Source organism: Triturus cristatus, chromosome 4_2 (genome assembly GCF_964204655.1).
Source record: "Triturus cristatus chromosome 4_2, aTriCri1.1, whole genome shotgun sequence".
In the NCBI taxonomy this organism is placed as follows: Eukaryota; Metazoa; Chordata; class Amphibia; order Caudata; family Salamandridae; genus Triturus; species Triturus cristatus.
Window position 1 is genome coordinate 981,757,964 of NC_140586.1, and position 20,421 is coordinate 981,778,384.

At 47.6% G+C, this 20,421-nt stretch overlaps 1 protein-coding gene across 2 annotated transcripts in view; it reads left to right on the forward strand.

The window, feature by feature from the left end:
• Positions 1–20,421, forward strand: part of LOC146839206 (CD5 antigen-like) — a 768,433-nt gene that overhangs the window by 666,395 nt on the left and 81,617 nt on the right. For both annotated transcript variants that reach the window (XM_085603219.1, XM_085603218.1), the window contains exon 5: positions 12,196–12,516. In XM_085603219.1, the coding sequence (XP_085459345.1) occupies positions 12,196–12,516 (321 nt within the window). The remainder of the gene's footprint in view (positions 1–12,195; positions 12,517–20,421) is intronic.

The following is a 20,421-nucleotide window of genomic DNA, read 5'->3' on the forward strand; positions in this document are numbered from 1 at the left end:
AGCTGCATTACTTTCTTTATTCCAAAGCCATGCTAGGCGGCGCAAATTGCCCCTCCATTGGCTTTGTAAATATCTTCTAGCGTTTTGCGTCATTGATGAGCCACAAAAGTGGTGCATCCATGACACAAAATGTTAGTAAATATGCCCCCGATGCTTTAGTGTAACTTACTTCAAGAGCTTTGAATTCCACCAGTGATCCGTGGCGCCAGATACTCCGCCTGTGCCTCCTCTGCCAGCCTAAGTCAAGAGCTTTGAATTCCACCAGTGATCCGTGGCGCCAGATACTCCACCTGTGCCTCCTCTGCCACCCTAAGTCAAGAGCTTTGAATTACACCAGTGATCCGTGGCGCCAGATACTCCACCTGTGCCTCCTCTGCCAGCCTAAGTCAAGAGCTTTGAATTCCACCAGTGATCCGTGGTGCCAGATACTCCACCTGTGCCTCCTCTGCCAGCCTATGTCAAGAGCTTTGAATTCCACCAGTGATCCGTGGCGCCAGATACTCCACCTGTGCCTCCTCTGCCAGCCTAAGTCAAGAGCTTTGAATTACACCAGTGATCCATGGCGCCAGATACTCCACCTGTGCCTCCTCTGCCAGCCTAAGTCAAGAGCTTTGAATTACACCAGTGATCCGTGGCGCCAGATACTCCGCCTGTGCCTCCTCTGCCACCCTAAGTCAAGAGCTTTGAATTACACCAGTGATCCGTGGCGCCAGATACTCCACCTGTGCCTCCTCTGCCAGCCTAAGTTCAAACTGTTCTCCTTCCTAGTGAGTGATTTACCTGTGTGTGAGCGATGTCCTTGCGGGAGTGCACAATCCACCATGTTTTGTGAGCGCATTGCGAGGAACTCGTCTGTGTGGATGTCTGAATAACATTGGCTTTGTGAGTGCAGGGTAAATGATCTACTGATCAAAAGTTGTCGGTGTGTGAGTGCAGATTAAAGCTAATGCCTGTGTGAGACCAGCATATGCCTGGACGAGACCAGTCTGAGAAACATGCCAGACCAAAACCTTCCTTTTTAATACATATACATTGCACGTATGGTAGGCACTACACAGCCCACAGTACAGTGTGCAGTGTATTTAAAAATTAGGACATGTTCTTTTAAGTTTTACATGTTTACAAACTCCTAAAATTGTTTCTCACCACTGCGAGGCTTGTCTCTCCGATAGGATAACATTGGATTGCATTATTTTACTTTCTAAGGGCCAGCTTGTGAATGGGAACAGATCACAGATCATGTTTGACGTCTTTGGAATTGTAATTATAATTTGTCTTGAATGGTAAAGTCAGATTTTAAATGATAATTTTGAAATTGTCACTTTTTAGAAATTTGGCGTGTTCCTGACTTAGCCATTCAGTGCCTGCAGTCTGTTCCTGGATCACATGACTTAATGGATTTGGCTTGGAAAAACAATCTCCAGCGATACTTGACTTTCTAAAAGAACACGACGTTATCCTTTTACAGGAAACCTGGGCAGGAGAAAGTATCCCAATAGTGGGTTTCTTGGAGTTTAGGACATCTGCTTCCAGGCAGTCCAAGTTCGGCCGTCTTAAGGGTGGTCTTTCGATCTACGTATCAACAAAAATATCAACAAGTGTCAAACAGATTGACTTCGCGGAGGAATGGCTCTCTGGAATAAACCTGGGAAGCTCAATTATTGACCCTCAGCTGCTAATTCTTAATGTCTATATCCCCCCCGGCACTACAAAGAAAAAATCCAAAATGGACAGTCTGATCAATACCATCTGCGATTTCATCAGCAAGTATGGAAGCATACCAAGCATCATCTCGGGTGACTTCAACACTAATCTCTTTTTTAATCACGTAGACGACATATGCCTGGACCCTCCAAGAACCCCCCCACACTTTCTACCTCAGGCAATTCCCGTTGGGAACAAATCATCAAAACTGGGGGAATATGTGGGATCACAGTTCAACAACTTGGGTTTTACTTTATTGAACGGGCGATTTCCTTTCGATACTCCGCCCGCATGGACTTAGTCAAATGGAAGTTCCCACTCCTTTTTGGATTTTACCTTAGGGAGTAGAGAAATACTGCCTAGGATCAAGAGTTACCAAATTGCCCAACAGGGAGACAGTGACCATAGGGCCCAAATAATAACACTATCCACTGGCGACCCATATCATCATGAATTGGCTCACACTCACTTAGGTAGCCACTCAGAGGATCTCAAGCGGCTAAAGTGGTCAGATTCTATGGCTCCATCCCTGATGGAAAAAAGTAGAGTTTTGTTACATCAATCTCGAGACACAAATAACCATGTGGTCAGTGGCTGGGCCTCCCTCATAAATCTTCTTCTTAATGAATTTCCCCTAAGGAGGGGCCCGAGAAACCAAACCTCTCAATTTTTCATCTCAAAAGCCACAAGGAAATTAAGAACCGAGAGGAATCGAGCACTCTGTCTCTCAAGAAAGTTCCCCAGCAACAAAATCTACTTTAATAACTACAAGCAAGCGCAAGCCCTTTTCAGAACAACCATTCAAAAGGAAAAAATAAAGGCCTCGGACCGATTTTGGCTGAAGCTCATTCACGAAAGTAAAAATCCCAATCCGAAGCAATTCTGGTCCTTAGTGAACAGGAACAACCAAAGTGTAACCGGACATTGCAGCGCAAACATCAGCGAAGCAGACTGGAGCAAGTTTCTATCTCTCCATTTTGGAGACATACACGACAATAAAGTTGGTCCCGATTCTGCCAGCCCAGCATGCCTTAAGTCCCCTCTCTTGAGTCTAGAGAGTCAGGGGAGAGCTCGGCCCGAAACCACTTCTTCAGAAGACCCGGCAAAAAAGGACCCTATGGAATGGAATGACATTCAACCTGAGCCTACGGTGTTGCCTGCAGTACTAAAAAATAAAATCTCAAACCACATAAGGAAAGCAAGAGCGGATGGAGCTCCCGGTCCGAATGGCCTCCCCCAAGCAATGTTTAAATCCGACACCGATTTATGGTCAGATTATTTAACCCCGCTGTTCCATCATTGCAGATTAAACAACACGATTCCAGAATCCTGGCGAGGAGCAGTCATTCACCCGATCCACAAAGGCGGAAATCGAAACGAGCCAAAAAATTATCGAATGATTGCACTTCTTGATGTGGAGTCCAAGTATTTTGCAAACATCTTATTAGAGGAGCTGCAGGCCTGGGCCGAAACAACCGCGCGTCTCCCCTTCAATCAGACGGGCTTCGTAGCCAACTCCGGGACAATAACCAATCTGCTAACACTAACAGTCTTGATGGATAAAGCAGCATGCCAACACACACAGCTACATTGCTGCTTTGTAGACGTCAAAGCAGCTTTTGACCGCGTACCCAGAAGCCTGTTATGGCAGAAATTAAAATTATGGGGATTACCACAGTCTCTTCTGCAGGCAATAATTCAGCTTCATACTGAAACTTGGATTAAAATCAAGCTGGGTGAAGGCCGCCATGTTTCTAGGAAGATCCAAACAGTGACCGGTGTTAAACAGCGCTGTGTGTTGGCTCCACTCCTGTTTAACCTTTTTATATCGGATCTTTCCCCAGCACTTGATAGAGTAAACTGTCATCCCCCAAAACTTGACGGGACCCGCATTACTAACCTACTCTATGCCGATGACCTGGTGCTATTAAGCCACACAAAAGTGGGTCTACAGAGGCTGTTGGACGAATTGTTACCATACTCAACAAAAAATCATCTAGAACTAAACCTGTCAAAAACCAAAACTATCTCCTTTGGGAAGCAAAAAAGGACAACAGAAAGGTGGTTCTTCAATAAAACAAAGCTGGACTCAACCTCCAGTTATAAATATGTGGGCATCTTCCTGGAGGCAAGCGGCTCCTTTGGCAAGCACAAGGAAGCGTTACAAACAAAAGCACTCTCACTAGAGGTGGCCGCTGCTAAATTGTCAAACCAGCTACTAGGTCCCAGTCTTACACCTATGCTGAAAGTAATGAAAGCCAAAGTAACCAACGCACTAACATATGGTCATGAGATCACCAAGGGCTCAACCAGTAAATTAATAAACAAATTAATTATAAAAATCTTTAAACGAGCATTCCGGCTGCCAAAATCTGCATCAAAAGCCCAGGTGAGATTAGAACTGGGACTCCAAGATCACCTCGGTGTGGAGGCAGGTGCCTTTGTTAAACTGTGCCATAGACTGCGTCAGGCCCGGGAGAGTTCTTTGGAGGCCCTACTGGCAGGAAATGCAGAAAAAGCCTACCAGTCAAAAACACCGACAATACTTGGATCATAGCTTGCAGCTTTTAGGCGCAAAAGACCTATGGGACTTAAATCTCTCCCCATCAGCGTTAAAATCTGTCATAAAGAAATCTGTCAGGCTGTGGTCCTTTCATTCAGACAGGACAACACTTTTGAAGAGGGGACATGCCTGGGCAGTGATCGCCAACTATGAAGTGGGTGTCCAGTTGCCCTATCTGTCTAGCACATACGCACTTTATTGGAAGCGAAAGTTTTTAGCCTTGAGGATGTGAGAATGGCCCTTTTTGAAGAATCTCCCGGCATGGCGCCAGTTGGGCTGTAGCATTGCATGCAGGTTGTGCGGTTATCAAACTGAATCAATGGAACATATTGTTTGTGCATGCCCAGTACTACTTCAAGCCAGACGGCAGTTATTGAGAGGCCAATGTATAAAATTGGGTGTACGCTCCTGCCGTCAAGCAATATTGGCTGCCCTTAACCCTGTGAACACCAAGTTAAACATTGGACTCGCGAAATTTGTTCATAAAGCGTCAAGACTTCTAGACTCCATTTCAGTTAGAGTTGAGATTCTGAACTAAAAGACGTTTTATCCTAAACTATATGAAACCTAGGGTTACGTATTGCATCACAAAATTATTAAGACATTTACGATCACCAAACCGTATTTTATTGATTAATTGTTTTAAAATTTTATTACAGCTAAACCAGATTATTTAAATTACTAGCATGTACAGTTGTAAATGGTTTTTAAAATCAAACAATAAAGAGCTTCTTCTTCTTAAAAAAAAAAAACATGACTTAGTGTATTTGGCAAATGAACTTTACTCCCACCTAGCCACACACAATAGAGAGCTTAGGTGTGTCTGGAGGGGCCATTGCTGGCAGGATGGGGTGCGGAGCTGGGCACAGCCCCACTTGCAACTGAATAGGCTGTGTCCTGACTTCTCACGAAAAATAGCATACCCACTGTAGTTAGGCTGGATCTAGTGAAGAGGAAGCAGGATAAGTGAGCATACCAATGGGAATTCTCTAGAAACGTCTCCCACTTCAAAGAAGGCACCATGTATAAATGGTGGACATCAGACACCTCCTATTCTGTACTTCTCTAGACCTGTAGAAAACTTTGCCAGGAAGAAGGACGGCTGTGCTGCTGAAGAACTGCCACTCTACTAGACTGTTGCCCTACTGGACTACTCCCCTGCTGGATTGCTGCCCTGCTGCTCTGCTTCCCTCTTGCATGAGTGAAAGGGACTGGACCTGCACCTTGAACTCAGGACCACCAGAGTGACTGCAAGAGCTAGTAGACTGGTCGCCTGATCAGGGACAGGACAGGCTCCAACAACCTTGACCCTGGGCTCTGTCCTCTGTGATTCAGGTACTCCCAAGTAGTGCCACCCCATTCCTGGACCCTTGTAAGTGGGCCTAAAAGTTCTCTGCCTACCCAACTGTGGTCCCAGCAGAACCAACACATCACCTGTGCGGAACAGCACAAACCAGAGCAGAATCAATGTATCTCCTCTGCTGTGTGGTGTGTCCCTGATGTAGGACTTGAAATCGCAGCCCGCAGCCCATCAGGTCCGCCGCTGCCTGACACATCTCCACGCAAAGACTTTGCATTTAGCAAGCCATCAGAACCGCATCTGCACAACACATCTCCACACAAGTTCTTCACATCGTTCCTCGAAGGCCATCGGAACCATGCTGCACAATGCACCTCCTTGCACTGAACTTTGAACTCCTCTGCTGCGTGATGCAACCTTGATGTTTGACTATGCAACCTGGATCTAACGTACTTTGCATGTGATTCTCGCTCCATCATGCGCGGCCTGAACTAGTGAGTATGGGTTGGTCTGGCGTGACCGGATTACCACAGTTGGCTCTTTTGTGCTTTTTGGTTTGATTTTCACTTAAATCTATAAAATTGCATTTCTGCTGTTTTATAGATTGGATTATTATTGTTTTGGTCTTGATTTATTTAACCTCTTCGGTGCCCGTGACGAGCTGGACTCGTCATGGGCCGCGGTGGCGCTGTGCCCATGACGAGTCCAGCTCGTCACAAACCCCGCCCGCTAATGCAACGGCCGGCACAGGGCGGGGAAAGGGGCGGGCACCGAAGGGGTTAATACATTTTACACAATTTTTCTAAATTGTGTGGGATCCTTATTGTGTGGTATTTTCACTTTATTGCTGCATAAATACTTTACACATTGCCTCTTCTTTAAGCCTGACTGCTTTGTGCCCACCTACCAGAGGGTTAAGTACAGGTTAAGTTAGGGTTTACTTGTGACTTCACTCTGAGAAGGATTGTGGTTGCTGCTTGAGTAGAGTTTTAAACCCCTCAACCAGTAAGCCAATTTCTTTCATCCACTTATGGTTTTTAGATGCAGTAGGGCTTACTCCGCTTTGGACGTAAAGAACAAGTTTAGAGCCAGTTTAGTTACTTATAGATGTTGTAGGACCAATGGAGAAGGGTGGTTTGCATACTTTTTTGTCAGGGCTCGCACCTTTTTTTCTAAGCATCACTGCTAGTCAGAGAGAGGGTTCCTATTTATGAATGGCGAAATCACATTGCCCAATAGCACAGTCTTTCCATTAGCCTAGAGAATATTGGGAGAAGGCACAGATTTCTCTTTCTCAGGATGGTATCGATGCAGCTGGCGCTGTTTGTATTAGAACATGCTGAGACGCCAGTGTTTCACCACTGGTGCTACATGTGCTAGGTCCAGGCCTAATAACACCAGGGTGTGATTCTTGTGTAGAAAATATGACAGAAGCAGACAAAGGTTATGATGAGTGTCAAAACAGTGAATAAAACAAAGAGAACCAATACCTTGTGGAGACAGCTGATATATGCATGCAAATACGGCATTATAACAATCCAGTGTACGTCTATAATGCAAACCCTTACCAACGTCTCTAGGGTGTGAATGTCTGGTCTTCCACGAATCCCCCTTCTGGAGGATATAACCCCTTTACCTGGTGGGTAACAATGTTGGAGCCCATCTTGGTCACGAACTGAACACCCCTCAGGTAGGTGTCTGTCAGCTGCTAATCGAAAACCTCAGCTTGCAGGGACCCCTCGAAGTCAGCAGAAGTGTCTCCTCTCATTATGTTAGTAAACAAAAGGCTATATATAGAAAATGTCATCCTTGCCTCGGGCCGAGATTGTGATCGGGTAACCATTGTTTGCGTTCTACAGATAGCTGCGTCGCTATATGGACGTAAATAACAAACACATTTGTATCACGCATGTGAGGGCCTTGCACCTAATGCCAAGGCTGTGTGATAGTGTTCTCACAAAGTTCTTTTGTGTCAGCAACGTCAGTGTTTCTTAGAAACTTACCCAAGCATTGTAAATGCAAATGTGTGTCAAAGGTCAATGTGACAAAGGGAAGGCAACTTTAGGAAAGAACCATGCACATGTAAAGTGACACTATTTCCTTCCAGGCCTAACTCGGGCACATGACAGCCCCAGAGCCTGAGTGAGCATCCGGATTGCATGTTTCCTACCCCTCTCTTTACAATTGAAAGAGCCATGGTGTGAGAAGGTGAGGTGGGACGGGGAAGATAGGACCGCAGCAGCTGGCTTCCACACCAGCAAACGAGCAAATGCCTGGTAGACAGGAGTCAACTTGACTGCGTAGGCTTAGGAACCTTGGGTGTCGCATAAGTGCAGTAGAAACACCCACTCCTGTTAAGAAAAGAGCCCACTAGAGGCACGACAGAAGGAAGGAGAAAAAGACAAATGTACCCACCTCGAGCAGCTGATTCAAAGGGCCACATTAGGGTCTGATGCTCACAAAACAAATGGCACATTGGACTGCAGTGTCCCAGGAGGCCTGGAAGGGACTGGCTAGCTTGTTGATCGGCCTTTTCATAAAGCAGCTCTCCTTGTTGTATTAGGAACTCAGGAGAATCCTGTAGTTTTAGGGGATATGGCTTGCTGTTGCACAGTGTGTTCGAGGTGCCTCCAGCATAGGAACACCAGGGTACATTAAGAGCCTCATTTATACTTCGGAGAACGGGTTACTCCATCAGAAAAATGACTGATAAACCGTCTACCAACATATGAATTCCATTATGTTCCATTGGATTTATATTTTGGCGAATGGGATTTCCAACACCATTTTAATGGAGTAACCTGTCCACCGACATATAAAACATGCCCTTAGTGGAATAATTGACCTTTGTGACCTTTTCTGCTGTGCGGTCCAAGGAATGTGGTTTATTATAGGGTGCGGTTGTGTGACCTCACAGTTTTGATAAACTCACTACCTGTTCTGGGTCCAGTGAGGCTCATTTGTGAAACCTCAGCTCAACCCAGTTTAATGGCCATGGCCCACTTGTGAGGGCTTGCCCAAGGGCTAATTGTAATTTTCTAACTTTGTAAATTCATAGTGAGTGTTATCTTTAGGTGGAAGCACCCAGCAATGGATTAATGCTCACCTCTGATGTCTGCTGTGCCCTACACATCATGAGCTCAGAACCTGGAACTCAGCTTTTCAGGTTCTGTGGTGAATAATTTTAGTACCAATAAACTAAGTAATAGTAAACAACAGCTAAATTTGCAGAATGTATGGGATGAAGCATTCTATAAGTGCTATAAACAAAGGAATTAATAAGGGCAACAGTAAGAAGGGAGGTTGCAGACATACGCGAAGCGCAAGCTCACTACTACTAAAACCTCAATCCTTCCACAAAAAGAGAACTGGGTGCAGAGCTTTCTCAGGTATCGCACCAAAGATCTGGAACAACCTTCCTCCAGACATACGTAGAATCTACTCTTTTACCACCTTCAAAAAATTGCTAATGAACAAATTACCATCCTAAATATTTAACACTTTGTTGCCTATTTGCCACCAATTATATCCAAACACCAATGTCTACCTCTTTTGTATTACATGCGATTTCCGACTGTATGTATAACCTGTGAGAATTATGTACTGTAAAGCGCTCTGATACCCCCGTGGGTCATGTTCGCGCTATATAAAACTTTATAAATAAAATAAAATAAATAAGAAACGTTGGCTGCCAAACGCATAGTCAGCTTACCCAAGCGGACCACCAGGGTTACACTAATGGAGCAAAATGTACTCCTTCAGAGTAAACCTTTCTGCGATGACCAGAGAAAGCATGAGACGTTGGAGGTAAGCCATTCAACCACCCACCCTTTATAGAATGGGTGGTCAGATGGCTTTTTTAACTGTCTGTCAAATTCAGAAATATCCAGGCAGTGAGGGACAATTAAAATAAAAATATAAAATAAAATAATACACCTACACTGTGAGAGAGAAGAAAACTTCCCTGGTGTCGGGGCTATTTGTTTTCACTTATCCACTAACAAACTCCCACTCTAAATGACTTTGTATAAAGCGCTGCAATGGTGGTTCTTGTAAACCCATAGAGTGGTCTTAGGGCCGACAGTGAGCTTTAAATTTGGTGGGCGAAGTATTGCTGGACATACCACCCTGACCGCCTTTACTCCAGCGCACACCACCCTGACCGCCTTTACTCCAGCGCACACCACCCTGGCTGCCTTTACTCCACCGCAAACCACCCTGGCTGCCTTTACTCCAGCGCATACCACCCTGGCTGCCTTTACTTCACCGCATACCCCATTGCAACCTTTACTCCAGCGCAGACCACCCTGACCACCTTTACTCCAGCGCATACCACCCTGACTGCCTTTACTCCAGCGCATACCACCCTGGTGGCCTTTACTCCAGCGCATTCCACCCTGGCTGCCTTTACTCCAGCGCATACCTCCCTGACCACCTTTACTCCAGCGCATACCACCCTGGCTGCCTTTACTCCAGCGCATACCACCCTGGCTGCCTTTACTCCAGCGCATACCACCCTGGCTGCCTTTACTCCAGCAGTATACCACCCTGGCTGCCTTTACTCCTGTGCATACCTCCCTGACCACCTTTACTCCAGCGCACACCACCCTGACCGCCTTTACTCCAGCGCATACCACCCTGGCTGCCTTTACTCCAGCGCATACCACCCTGGCTGCCTTTACTCCAGCGCATACCACCCTGACCGCCTTTACTCCAGAGCATTCCACCCTGGCTGCCTTTACTCCACCGCATACCACAGTGACCACCTTTACTCCAGCGCATTCCACCCTGGCTGCATTTACTCCACCGCATACCACACTGACCACCTTTACTCCAGCGCATTCCACCCTGGCTGCCTTTACTCCACCTGCCAAACTCTAAACCAAGCCACCAGCGTGGGAATTATAGACTGCTGAATTTTATAGTCTAATAATATTTTAATTTTCTTCTAGGAAAGACTCTAATGTTGTTAAAGTTATCCATCCAAAAATCCCTCAGGGAACTGATTTTATTTTGCAGATGCACATGATTGTTTAAGACCCGTAACTAATGTTGCATCATGTATTATCAACCGCTTATTCATACACATTTAATATAATTATGTATTTAATGGTGAGCTTGTGCTAATATGCCAGAATCTCTAAATGGCATGATTCATTCACAGACTATTTTTAGATCTTATTAGGGCTATAAATTCAGGATTTACAGAGACAATGCTCAGCTTCGCAGATCTGTTTGTCCATCTGTGATCTCAGGGGGAGAAGCAGTGAACTCTGCTGACTGCTGATGTTGTATCTCTTTACTGACCTTTGAATGTCTCCCTTCTAGAAGTGGTCAATGTACTCAATATCTGTTCCCTTCTCTCCACTGGTCACAGGTGGTGTCGATGAGATATTGTATCTCTTTACTGACCTTTGAATGTCTCCCTTCTAGAGTGGTCAATGTACTCAATATCTGATTCCTTCTCTCCACTGGTCACAGGTGGTGTCGATGAGATATTGTATCTCTTTACTGACCTTTGAATGTCTCCCTTCTAGAGTGGTCAATGTCCTCAATATCTGTTCCCTTCTCTCCACTGGTCACAGGTGGTGTCGATGAGATATTGTATCTCTTTACTGACCTTTGAATGTCTCCCTTCTAGAGTGGTCAATGTCCTCAATATCTGTTCCCTTCTCTCCACTGGTCACAGGTGGTGTCGAGGAGATATTGTATCTCTTTACTGACCTTTGAATGTTTCCCTTCAAGAGGTGGTCAATGTACTCAATATCTGATCCCTTCTCTCCACTGGTCACAGGTGGTGTCGATGAGATATTGTATCTCTTTACTGAGCTTTGATTGTCTCCCTTCTAGAAGTGGTCAATGTACTCAATATCTGTTCCCTTCTCTCCACTGTTCACAGGTGCTGTCGATGAGATATTGTATCTCTTTACTGAGCTTTGATTGTCTCCCTTCTAGAAGTGGTCAATGTACTCAATATCTGATCCCTTCTCTCCACTGGTCACAGGTGGTGTCGTTGAGATATTGTATCTCTTTACTGAGCTTTGATTGTCTCCCTTCTAGAAGTGGTCAATGTACTCAATATCTGATCCCTTCTCTCCACTGGTCACAGGTGGTGTCGATGAGATATTGTATCTCTTTACTGAGCTTTGATTGTCTCCCTTCTAGAAGTGGTCAATGTACTCAATATCTGTTCCCTTCTCTCCACTGGTCACAGATGGTGTTGAGATATTGTATCTCTTTACTGACCTTTGATTGTCTCCCTTCTAGAGTGGTCACTGTACTCAATATCTGTTCCCTTCCCTCCACTGGTCACAGGTGGTGTCGATGAGATATTGTATCTCTTTACTGACCTTTGATTGTCTCCCTTCTAGAGTGGTCAATGTACTCAATATCTGATCCCTTCTCTCCACTGGTCACAGGTGGTGTCGATGAGATATTGTATCTCTTTACTGACCTTTGAATGTCTCCCTTCTAGAGTGGTCAATGTACTCAATATCTGATCCCTTCTCTCCACTGGTCACAGGTGGTGTCGATGAGATATTGTATCTCTTTACTGAGCTTTGATTGTCTCCCTTCTAGAAGTGGTCAATGTACTCAATATCTGATCCCTTCTCTCCACTGGTCACAGGTGGTGCCGATGAGATCCGCTTGGTCAATGCTGGTGACGAATGCAACGGAAGGGTGGAGGTCAGGCATGGGAAGCGATGGGGGACGGTCTGCGATTCTCACTGGGATATGAAGGATGCTGAGGTGGTCTGTAGACATCTTGGATGCGGATCAGCTTTAAGAGCACCAAATAGCAATAGAGTGTTTGGAGCAGGATGGCACCCAGTGTGGCTGAGTCAGATTCGATGCACAGGAGCAGAGGCGTCCTTCTTCGACTGTCCTCATGATGCGTGGGGACATAACGCCTGTCGCATGAGAAGTGATGCTGGAGTGCAATGTGCAGGTAAGAGGAAGAAATACAAGAAGAACAATTAGGTTATGAAAACTAATATCATAAAAGATACGAATGTAGTATGCTATGACTGCTGAAGGATTGGATTGGATTTACATCAATATGGGTATACCAGAGTGTGATGCAGGATGCAGATAGTGGCAGATAGTGGCAGCCAATCACAGTGCCTGTGTCTTTCTTGTGCACTGTAGCATCATGGTAGGGAATTACTATATAATGGAAATGTCAACAACTTCACTGGGTCATGCATGTGAGGAGGCAGCAGAGCTTCAAGAGTCAATCAACAAGCAGGTATCTTCAGTCAGACACTGTCTACTTCTGGAGAAACCCCCAAATCTGGAAAGGAGGTTTGGGGGCCTTGAATGTTCAGCCCTTTGCATCCGTGCTTCCTTGTGAACTGGGCTGGTGATGGTTGGAGCAACAGGGAAGGTGATAGAAGGATAAGTGACAGAACAGACAGACAGGAGTGAGCAGAAAGGAAAGAGTTGGGAAGGCTGGGATTTTATTTAACTGGGTTAATAGTTTTAAGGTGTTTTTTTTTCATTTAATTGTTTTGATTTGTTTTATTTAAAATAATGTTTATATAATGATGAGGAAGCTGTCTGTTTTTATCTACCTACCTCTATTTATTGGTGTTTTCTAGGCCCGTGTCGGAACTTTAATTACGCCGGAGTAATTGGAGTAATTTCTGTACACCAGCTCACGTAATTTGGAGGATACATCCTGCCATGAGAGCACATTTATTGAGCATCAGTGGGTGATTGCGCTCGCTACTTACAGTCTGCTTCATTCAGTAAATTCCACACACAAAATGCTTCTTCACATCCATTTTGTGTTAGTAAAATAGTGCTAAAACATGGATTAAGTTAGGGGAAAATCCGAACCTTAAAGCACATTTGGTGAGTGGCTGCTCACGCTCACTGTTCATGTTCTGTTGCATTCAGCATATTTCTTGCCTCACATCCAATATGGACATAAGAAATAGTATTAAGACCAGAATTATGCCCGACCATTGTTTTGTAGGTCTCGCTAGCATAGGCTGCACGCACGCGCAGTCTCGCTGGCGAGATTTAATGATATGAGGTATTTTCTGTAAGGGGCATTAAGCCACGCTCCGCTTTTCCATTGGCCGGTGTTACCGTTTATGCTAAACTGTGGCCAGCCATTGGAAAAGAGCTCCTGGTGACGTATTCGCTCAGCTTTTTCAGCCGTCCCATTCGGACTGCCTCGCCTACTTTGCGTTCATCGCAAAAGGTTTCTTATCTTTATGGGGCAATGTGTTTCAAATACATGGCCCCATAAGGACAAGAAAGCTTTCGCGATGGAGGAAAGTGAAAGCGGAGCGTGCTTGTTGCAATTATTACCCGTTACACCCGCATGTACCCGATGCCCCGCTTTTGTTTTTCGGCACGCAACTTCCAGCAATCTTTATGTTCCTTTCCAAAATCTTTAAACCTATCGGCCTCACCCGCCTGTCAGCAACGGCATAGACACCATTCCTAAGCAGCCGAGAATCAACATTTTTTCCTCCCACATCCTTCAATACCTGGGTAGGACTGCTTGTTCCCCTCCGTTCACACCACCTATACCTATCATGAATATACGCTGACTTCAGCATACACACTTGGCTCTTCCTTGTTTCTTTAGCACACCCACAAAACTGGCGCCCCAAAAATGTGAAATCACCTCAAGTACAATTAGCCCCCGCGTTTGTGTGTATCTCGCTCTTTGCGCAAATGGCTAGATGAACACTGGACACACGAGACTAGTGCAGCGCCTCGTCTGGGGTAATAAGCGCTATGTAAATGCAATGTAAACAACACATTGTTCTCGCTGAGGGTCCTGTTGGTTGGTTGTCCAGCTCACTTGTTTATTACCAGTGCTTGTTACCACAAACTCACAACTTCACAACGCTGCCACTGAGTGTCTTTTTTACACAAACCTGGTAAGTGTATGGACAGTATTGGGTGGTGTCAGGCCGTGGCAGCTCACCTTCAGTTAGAACATTAACAGTGTAGGGGGCTTCTGTTCTTCTGGGTCAGTAGAGCCTGGGTTTTGTAAAACAAATCGGTGCACGCAGGTAGTTCAATTTTCGCTGTTATAAGTAACCTTGCAGAAGAAATCTGGTGTCCTGCCAATACTGAGGCCTGCAGATCCTGCTTAGCGCCATCTTAGAGGCAGATCTTCGCAGCAGGTGCACGAATCCCCTGAGCTGCCACGCACCGTTGCTCCTGGTGATGTGAGCTGGGTGCAGGGCAGGCGAGAGTTCGGCACGGGGTTCTCTTACGCATGACAGGGAGTTTGATTTCAAAAGGGGGTGGGAGGTAACAAGTTTGGGCAAGCGGGCAGGCTGGCACACCGGCACCTCCCACCGTGCATTGTTGGACTTGTGAAAAGCGGTGTGCACAGCTCCAAAGGGCACGGCAGGGGGCATGGGGGTGTGGGAAGTCTCGCCCCTCCCTGCTGCTGCAGCCTCCCTTCAAAGACACTGCTGGTTAGTGACTCCCAACTCAGGGGGTGTGGAGAGACCATGACTCCCACCAGGAGAGGTGTCACGCAGCCGGACAGGCCCCTCCCGACTGCGCCCTCCCCACTTTCAGAAGTGCCAGAGCGCACACGGCTGGGAGAAAACAGGAACTCGGCAACTCACAGAGCCCAGGAGCACACATCGCGGAGTGCTGGTGGTGTAACCTGTGTTCACTTCCCTGAAGTGCCCGGGTCCGCTTCCTTGTAAATGGAAAATCCAGAAATGGGCAAATGGAAATGTTAAAGTGTGAATGGGCATCTGCTGGCCCTGCAGAGGGGCGGGGCTAACAGATGGGGGAGGGTTGGTATTGAAAGGAGGAGCATTCCAGGTGTAGAATTTCAGTTCTGCTTTGGGAACACTCCTCCAAATCTCAGCGGGTCTTGGGGTTCAGGAAGGTAATTTCCACAATGGCTTCATCAAATGTCCCCCCAAAATGTTCTCACCGCATATGAGCAGGTAATATACCTCAGTGGGTTTAGGTACTTGCTTCAGCGTTGTGTACATCCTGAAGATCAGTGCCCGTGACAGCCACCTCATTTCATCCTTATAAAGTCGATGAAAGGGGGAACATATCTTTAGTTAACAGTAGCATCAGGCTGGCCTCTAGCAGTGTGACCAGTACATCCAGTCCAGATGTCTTCTGCCAGGGCTGATATTTGCGGTACTAGTACAAGACACAAATACAACTTAGCGGGGTGGCGCTGGGACACCTCCGGAGCGCTGTTAGGAGCTATTATTGGTCTCACATTTTAACATTTTATGGAAAGTCCACCCATGTCCCACTGAACCGGGAGTGGGAACCATTCACTTCTTATATCCTCGTCATTGTAAGCGCTTGACTTGTAATGATTTGAAGAAAGGTCCGTTCTCAGATTAAATAAACCCCCACATTAAAATGCTGTAATAATATATGTTGTTTGATGCCTTTGTTGAAGTTGTTAAAGTATCATTGCCTACTTTCAATATAGCGCTTACTGTGGCGGCCTAGGGCTTCAAAGCAGTGGCCATAATAGCTGATGGTATACACCACCCAGACACTACTAGCGGTTTGATTTCCTCTTCAAAGCACTAAGTGCTGCACGGATTTTTCACTGTTGGAATCTGACACTACCAGTCTCTAAGAGTTCCTATAGCAGTGCGTTCACCCAATGAGCTATCAACAGAGTTTGCTGAAGGCGCAATTTGTGTCTCCTGTGCCCTCAGGACATAGTGACCACACCGTCATCCGCTTCAATCAACACGCATGCACAGACGTCACCCAATGATTACACTGACACATTCTTTGTGGGTGAAGAACTGCTGCAGGTTTATTTCATACAACATAGTATGACAATAAAATTGGGTTATCTTACGGGCGATCCAGGGCAAGCAGCCCCTAGCTGCTCCGCCCGCCTGGTGAGCCAGCACACACGGTGGGTCGATGCCCGGCAGTGTGGCACATAATTATTTTCAGATCATCCACTGGGTCACGTGATCTGTCTCCTACTCCCGCCCCTTCTGACAGGGGCGGAGCGTGTTGTGGCACACCCCCGGTTGGTCAGGCCCCCCAACCGCCCGAAGGACTAACGGGGCGCCGTCGCGGTCTTCCCAGAACCCCCTTCGGCTCCTGGACCTTGGCTCGGGCACCCTTACTGTGCCGGACAGGGGTACCCTTACTGTACCGCCTGTCGCAGAGGTACCCTTACTGTACCCGTCTGCATCCAGATCGCCCTGTAACTCCGCCTGCAACGCAAAAGAAAATATTAAAATATTCCAATAACGCGCTGTCTGCGCCACGCAGGGTAAGCGGAAAGGGTGGGAAAACGCGTGTCCGGGCTGGAGCGGCGCGCAGAAAGCAGAGGAGGAACTGGGCGAGAGGGCCGCCTAAGTAGGGGGGCTAGCCTCGCCCCCACCCCCAACGGCCCGCCTCCACCTACACACTATTGGGAGGTCTCCTCCCTGGGCGTAGCCTCGCGCGCGAGGCAGAAGAGGGGGAAGGCTGCGACGGGCGGCCACTAGAGAGCTGCCCTGCTGATGTCCCACTGCGTGGGACGCGGGCAGCGGCATAGTGACCACACCGTCATCCGCTTCAATCAACACGCATGCACAGACGTCACCCAATGATTACACTGACACATTCTTTGTGGGTGAAGAACTGCTGCAGGTTTATTTCATACAACATAGTATGACAATAAAATTGGGTTATCTTACGGGCAATCCAGGGCAAGCAGCCCCTAGCTGCTCCGCCCGCCTGGTGAGCCAGCACACACGGTGGGTCGATGCCCGGCAGTGTGGCACATAATTATTTTCAGATCATCCACTGGGTCACGTGATCTGTCTCCTACTCCCGCCCCTTCTGACAGGGGCGGAGCGTGTTGTGGCACACCCCCGGTTGGTCAGGCCCCCCAACCGCCCGAAGGGCTAACGGGGTGCCGTCGCGGTCTTCCCAGAACCCCCTTCGGCTCCTGGACCTTGGCTCGGGCACCCTTACTGTGCCGGACAGGGGTACCCTTACTGTACCGCCTGTCGCAGAGGTACCCTTACTGTACCCGTCTGCATCCAGATCGCCCTGTAACTCCGCCACAGCTCTGGGGAGGCTACCGTCGCTGCCAGAGCCCCCCCTTCCCCCCATGGCTTTACTGATATCCTTTGCTAGCTAGCGCCTCTTGTACGTCGAGCAGGAACATGTCCATCCCTACCCTGGACAGGTGCACCCCATCCTTCTCGTAGTACCCCTCAACCTTCTCTTGGATCAATGCATGTCTGATGAAGCCCATGCCCCTGCGCTCCATAAATTTTTGCATGGACCTATTGACCCTTCTACGTGACCAGCCCAGGGCGTGACCTTTCTAACTCCCCCGTGGATTAGACTGAAATGACCTTAAACCTAAAATAGGCGATGGTCCAAGGTTGCCTTTGCATGGCTAAATAACAATCTCTTTGCCAAGACACTCCTGCCTGGCAGTGCCCATGCGGGAGGAGGTAAGGGTTGACAAGCCTGCCTTACTTCCTCCTTCACTCCGTTGGAGTACGCCCATCCTATTCCATCAGTCACCACCAAATGTAAGGCCTTGCCCTCCCAAAATTCCGCTAGTATACCAGGGAGAGACAGATCAGGGTGACCACAGAGGAGAACAACGTGTAAAATGCTACTCTATTTGAATACTGGGAAAGCCAAGTGTTCTCCTGCAGATTAGTACCCAAAGTGTTACCCCGGTGTTTCCCTTAATCATATGGACCATAAGCCCCTGTTGGAAGGCCACTTCCACAATCTGCATAGCTGCCAGCCAGTGCTGGAGGGCGGGAGAAGTTACCCGGTACTGATACTCACATCAAAGGTACCTGTTTCGTCGAACTCAAGGGCGGGCTACTAAGTGAGCAACCAGGCTCCGCCCAAGTATCCAGAGGTCAAACCCAAGCCCCTCCAAGTTCTGCTGCTTCACCTGCCTGTTAACACGAATCCCAGGGCAGACCACCGGCCTATAACCCATGCTTGGCCATGCCTGAGCTAAAATACCTCTGAACAGCCTGACAACAGGCTAACCACCAGCATTGCGTTCTGAATGTTTCTGACACTGCAAGAAACATGCGCATAACTAAAGCAACTGGCACCATGCCATAAGAGTAACAATTCAGCCTCCTATGAAACAAAGCGTGCCCTTGTGGCGATCCGAGTAGTGCTCCCTCCAGGCCAGCAGCAATACTCAGGCAACCCGCACCCTCTTGGCACTGGCACACCCCCGCCCCCAGCTGCCCTCGAGTGCCTGGTCGTGTGTGGCCACAACCTATGTTTCATCACTGCGTCATACCAGGGTATGATGACCCATCTAACGCTACTGCTGAGTGCCCGTTGCACCATCGCAAGTATGCCTTTTGCCTTCTCAGAGTTTTGCTGCAAAGTTGGAAGACATTGATCCCCCAGCCCAGGGCGAAGATGGCAGCTTTACAGTATCTGGTGCTATAGACGTTCCCCGTACCCTGATGGAACAGAATGCAATTCCCTTGCTCCTGTTGAGCACGAACCCAAAACCAATTGCTCACCATGGTTTAATACCTTCCTGCTGCTAATCATTTCCTAGCTGAATGTTGACAAATCCATGTTCTGTAATGGCACTACTTCGCAGCCTGCACCATTCTGTCAGTGCCGAAAAGACCTTTGTCATGCTGCCTGGCCTAATCAATCTTGCCCTGTTCTAGAAGCGCCCGCTTCAGCCGTAGAGCAAACAACTTGCCAGTACCCCCAAACTGACCCTGATGCGAGACAAACCGGACCAGGCACAACAGAGAGTGTACTAACTAATAGCAGGTCTAACAGCGTCACCAGGCATCCTCAGCTTACAATAGGCGTGATGGAGTGAGGGTATCCAGTGAGAATCAAGATGACAGCTTCCCATCTGACCGACCGTGGTGGGAACCACTCCTGTATATTCTGGTACACATGGTCCCAGTCCACCTGTCACTGCCTGATGTACGTGACCTAGGTACATGGTCCCCCAACATGGCGGCATGCCATTGAGAGCAACGTCCAGTCCCCGTTAAGTACCACTATCTGCCTACGCTACAATCTTGCCTGGCGTTCCTTCATGCCCAGCTATACCATGCGATGATTGCTCTCTTCCGTCACGTGACCCGACCACACCTAGAAGTACAAACACAGCGAGAGGAAGCAGCCTGTGACCTGCCCCAAAAACCACCATCCCGCATCAAACCGACCCGATGGAAAGACAAGCGCCTAATGCTCTACCCCGCTGGATGACCCAGGAAATAACCCATCGTTTAACAATCGAGTAAATAACAACGGACATCCTTTCAGCATCTGAAGGCCTAGCCCTTCCGAGGTAACCTGGGAGCCCAACGCCAGGCATCAGGGCAGGCCTCGGCACCTGTGGCGTGTGTGATCTTTGCCCACAACCGTGTGAGCCAGGGCCCCCGTGCTTTTTTTTTTTTTTGATCACTGAAGCACACAAAAACAACCCTAGCTGTTGCTTGCCGCTGGGTCATCCTACCCTCAGGAGGCCAAGAACGACCAGGTAACATTAACACTCACTCAACACTAGGCGCTCCAAGTCCACTCGGCCTAATTTGCAATTGCAACAGAGCATTGCAACCAGACCCCCCCCCAGTGCCGCTGAGGCAGGAATACTACCAATCAACCTCCCATCTCACATCAGTACTGGGTAGACTAAGCCTCTATGGTGCATAGGATAGTGCGACATCATTGTGGCTAACAGGCATATCCTCTTGAAAAATGCCTCCGTTCAGGCATGGTAAGGCCGGGTCATCAACACTACTAGCCAAACTTACTAAAGTTTTACACTCCCAAGCCCTTTCAGTGTGAATATTTTTTGAAACAGAAGGCACCAGGGATACCTACGGGCCCCGAGCGCATC